The sequence below is a fragment of the Cryptosporidium muris genome, genomic scaffold (genome assembly GCF_000006515.1).
Source record: "Cryptosporidium muris RN66 scf_1106632373435 genomic scaffold, whole genome shotgun sequence".
Classification (NCBI taxonomy): domain Eukaryota; phylum Apicomplexa; class Conoidasida; order Eucoccidiorida; family Cryptosporidiidae; genus Cryptosporidium; species Cryptosporidium muris.
The window spans coordinates 1-4,476 of NW_002196595.1; the positions used below are offsets into that span (position 1 = coordinate 1).

The following is a 4,476-nucleotide window of genomic DNA, read 5'->3' on the forward strand; positions in this document are numbered from 1 at the left end:
TTGATTACTCGATGGGATAGTAACAGTTTGACTTATACTTGTATAATCAACACTAGTTTCATTGTCAAGAGTGAAATAAGAAGTTAATACTTGACCTATAAACTTTGGATAACTTGTAGAGGTTACAGGATTCCATCCTTCTGGTAAAGGAGTAAAGGCTGCATTATAGAATGATTTTGGATATTTCTTAAACTTATCAGTGTCTGCTGCAATTTGAATAGTAACATTAACCCAAGGATTCATAGTTTCTACAGTTACACCTTTTTTAGTAAGTTGAAGATTATTTAGACTATATACAGATTTATTGGGACCATATATATCAACTATACCTTGATTACCAACTAACTTAAGTTCTAAAGGAGTTGGAGCTGATAATAATACAAAGTTTCTAAAGCTGGTATCAAAGAGTAAGAATGTAGAATTAGCAATGATATTGTCATATTCAAAAGTACCATTAACTATAGGTCTACTTAAAGTACCATTATGATCATAAGCAAGTATAGCTAAATGTCCAACCTTCCCAGGTAAAATTGGTAATGGATCAACTGTATGAATTACACTGGATGGATTAGATGGAGGACTTAGTGATAAACCAGGACTGCTCAACTTAGGGGTTACAGATGATCCAGTAGATCCATATAGAGGTTTTGGATGTTTCAAATATGTCTTAAGTGTATCCTTAAGGAAGAGGACGAGGGAATTGTGACTAGAGCTATATATAACCTTATAACCCCAAGGACTATTATCTAGAATTTGATAATCATGATATGTTAGGATACCAGATTCAATAAAGAACACAGGATTTCTTGTGAAGGTCTTTTGAGTAATAGTAGAGGAATGGTATTCATATTTGAAACCTTGTGGAACAATTATACCCAAATATCCTGTAGTAACCTCTGAGAAATTACCTTTACGATATAATACGGAAGCAAATGTTTCATTAGCACTAACTGAAAATACTAGAGCTTGTAATTGATTACTCGATGGGATAGTAACAGTTTGACTTATACTTGTATAATCAACACTAGTTTCATTGTCAAGATTGAAATAAGAAGTTAATACTTGACCTATAAACTTTGGATAACTTGTAGAGGTTACAGGATTCCATCCTTCTGGTAAAGGAGTAAAGGCTGCATTATAGAATGATTTTGGATATTTCTTAAACTTATCAGTGTCTGCTGCAATTTGAATAGTAACATTAACCCAAGGATTCATAGTTTCTACAGTTACACCTTTTTTAGTAAGTTGAAGATTATTTAGACTATATACAGATTTATTGGGACCATATATATCAACTATACCTTGATTACCAACTAACTTAAGTTCTAAAGGAGTTGGAGCTGATAATAATACAAAGTTTCTAAAGCTGGTATCAAAGAGTAAGAATGTAGAATTAGCAATGATATTGTTATATTCAAAAGTACCATTAACTATAGGTCTACTTAAAGTACCATTATGATCATAAGCAAGTATAGCTAAATGTCCAACCTTCCCAGGTAAAATTGGTAATGGTTGCACATTATGAATTATACTGGATGGATTAGATGGAGGACTTAGTGATAAACCAGGACTGCTCAACTTAGGGGTTACAGATGATCCAGTAGATCCATATAGAGGTTTTGGATGTTTCAAATATGTCTTAAGTGTATCCATAAGGAATAGAACAAGAGCATCATGATCATGGCTATATATAATCCTATATCCCCAAGGACTATTATCTAGAATTTGATAATCATGATATGTTAGGATACCAGATTCAATAAAAAACACAGGATTTCTTGTGAAGGTCTTTTGAGTAATAGTAGAGGAATGGTATTCATATTTGAAACCTTGTGGAACAATTATACCCAAATATCCTGTAGTAACCTCTGAGAAATTACCTTTACGATATAATACGGAAGCAAATGTTTCATTAGCACTAACTGAAAATACTAGAGCTTGTAATTGATTACTCGATGGGATAGTAACAGTTTGACTTATACTTGTATAATCAACACTAGTTTCATTGTCAAGAGTGAAATAAGAAGTTAATACTTGACCTATAAACTTTGGATAACTTGTAGAGGTTACAGGATTCCACCCTTTTGGTAAAGGAGTAAAGGCTGCATTATAGAATGATTTTGGATATTTCTTAAACTTATCAGTGTCTGCTGCAATTTGAATAGTAACATTAACCCAAGGATTCATAGTTTCTACAGTTACACCTTTTTTAGTAAGTTGAAGATTATTTAGACTATATACAGATTTATTGGGACCATATATATCAACTATACCTTGATTACCAACTAACTTAAGTTCTAAAGGAGTTGGAGCTGATAATAATACAAAGTTTCTAAAGCTGGTATCAAAGAGTAAGAATGTAGAATTAGCAATGATATTGTTATATTCAAAAGTACCATTAACTATAGGTCTACTTAAAGTACCATTATGATCATAAGCAAGTATAGCTAAATATCCAACCTTCCCAGGTAAAATTGGTAATGGTTGCACATTATGAATTATACTGGATGGACTAGGTAGTGAACTTGGACTTGATGAAGGAACAGGACTCTTGTCATGTGACACTGGAGGTTCATATGAAGTATTTTTAGTATTTGAAAATGTTCTAAGTGTATCCATAAGGAATAGAACAAGAGCATCATGATCATGGCTATATATAATCCTATATCCCCAAGGACTATTATCTAGAATTTGATAATCATGATATGTTAGGACACCAGATTCAATAAAGAACATAGGATTTCTTGTGAAGGTCTTTTGAGTAATAGTAGAGGAATGGTATTCATATTTGAAACCTTGTGGAACAATTATACCCAAATATCCTGTAGTAACCTCTGAGAAATTACCTTTACGATATAATACGGAAGCAAATGTTTCATTAGCACTAACTGAAAATACTAGAGCTTGTAATTGATTACTCGATGGGATAGTAACAGTTTGACTTATACTTGTATAATCAACACTAGTTTCATTGTCAAGAGTGAAATAAGAAGTTAATACTTGACCTATAAACTTTGGATAACTTGTAGAGGTTACAGGATTCCATCCTTTTGGTAAAGGAGTAAAGGCTGCATTATAGAATGATTTTGGATATTTCTTAAACTTATCAGTGTCTGCTGCAATTTGAATAGTAACATTAACCCAAGGATTCATAGTTTCTACAGTTACACCTTTTTTAGTAAGTTGAAGATTATTTAGACTATATACAGATTTATTGGGACCATATATATCAACTATACCTTGATTACCAACTAACTTAAGTTCTAAAGGAGTTGGAGCTGATAATAATACAAAGTTTCTAAAGCTGGTATCAAAGAGTAAGAATGTAGAATTAGCAATGATATTGTTATATTCAAAAGTACCATTAACTATAGGTCTACTTAAAGTACCATTATGATCATAAGCAAGTATAGCCAAATATCCAACTTTCCCTGGCAAAATTGGTAAAGGTTCAATTGGATGAATTATACTAGGAGATGGAGGTAAGTAAGGTATATCAACGTGTAGTGAAGAGACTTTCTTAACCTCTATATCTCCATTGCTAGTTATCATTATATCAATGCTTGAAGAACTACTAAAACTAGATGAAATAAGTGGACTCAAATCACTGGGAGGAAGTACAAAGTCTGAGCCAGACAATAACTTGGGGATATTATACAAACTACTTAGATCTTTCTGTACATCAACAATGCAGCCACCCCAGGGATGTCTAGTCACATACATCTCACCGCTAGATGTCATAAGTGTAGAATTAGATACGCTATATGAATCACCATTGTAAATAATCTTCAATTTACCAGAGTCAATTTCAACTCTACAATTCAAACCGTCACCAAAATAGAGTTGAATATAGTCTTTACTCGAGAAATCGTAAAATATAAAGAAAGAATTAGGTGGCGGATTGTCAAATGTAAAGAAACCACTATAGGCAGTCTTATGAATCGAACCATTGGCAAGAAAGGCAAGAGGAGAAACCATACCATGTTCACCTGACCTAATGGGACTATCTGAGAGGACATAATCTTCGGTGTTGTTTGTCGACACCTTGTATCCTCTCGAATTAATGGGAGCAGAGACAATCTCATCTAGCCAACAAAATAATAAGAAGTTGAGAAATAAAAGTAAATTTAAAAAAGTGACTTTTCTAGTATTAATTAAATCCATCTTTTAAGAGTAAGAGTAAAATAACTGAATAGAGAAGTGAATTAGGTTAGCCATTAAAATGTGTGACAAGACAAGACAAATAGTATTAAGATAGACAGGCGGCTTGTAGATATTTGGCTCGTAATAAATCTGGGTAAGTATAATAGTTTTTAGATTAGGTTTAAATTTAATTAGGTTAGGTTTAGGTTAGGGTTAGTAGGTTTAGGTTTAGTTAGGTTTAGGGGGGGGTTTAGTTTAGGTTTAGGTTTAGGTTTAGGTTAGGGGGGTTTAGGTTAGGTTTAGGTTTAGGGGGGGTTAGGTTAGGTTTAGGTT

General features: G+C 32.8%; 1 protein-coding gene across 1 annotated transcript, besides 1 other annotated feature; it reads right to left on the minus strand.

Moving 5' to 3' along the window:
- On the minus strand, positions 1-4,164 carry CMU_030300 (uncharacterized protein; the record flags this gene model as incomplete). Its single annotated transcript, XM_002142922.1, has 1 exon — positions 1-4,164. A coding segment is annotated over one exon (4,164 nt), but the record flags the coding sequence as incomplete, so codon positions are not given.
- Positions 4,165-4,313: 149 nt separating this feature from the next.
- Positions 4,314-4,476: a microsatellite.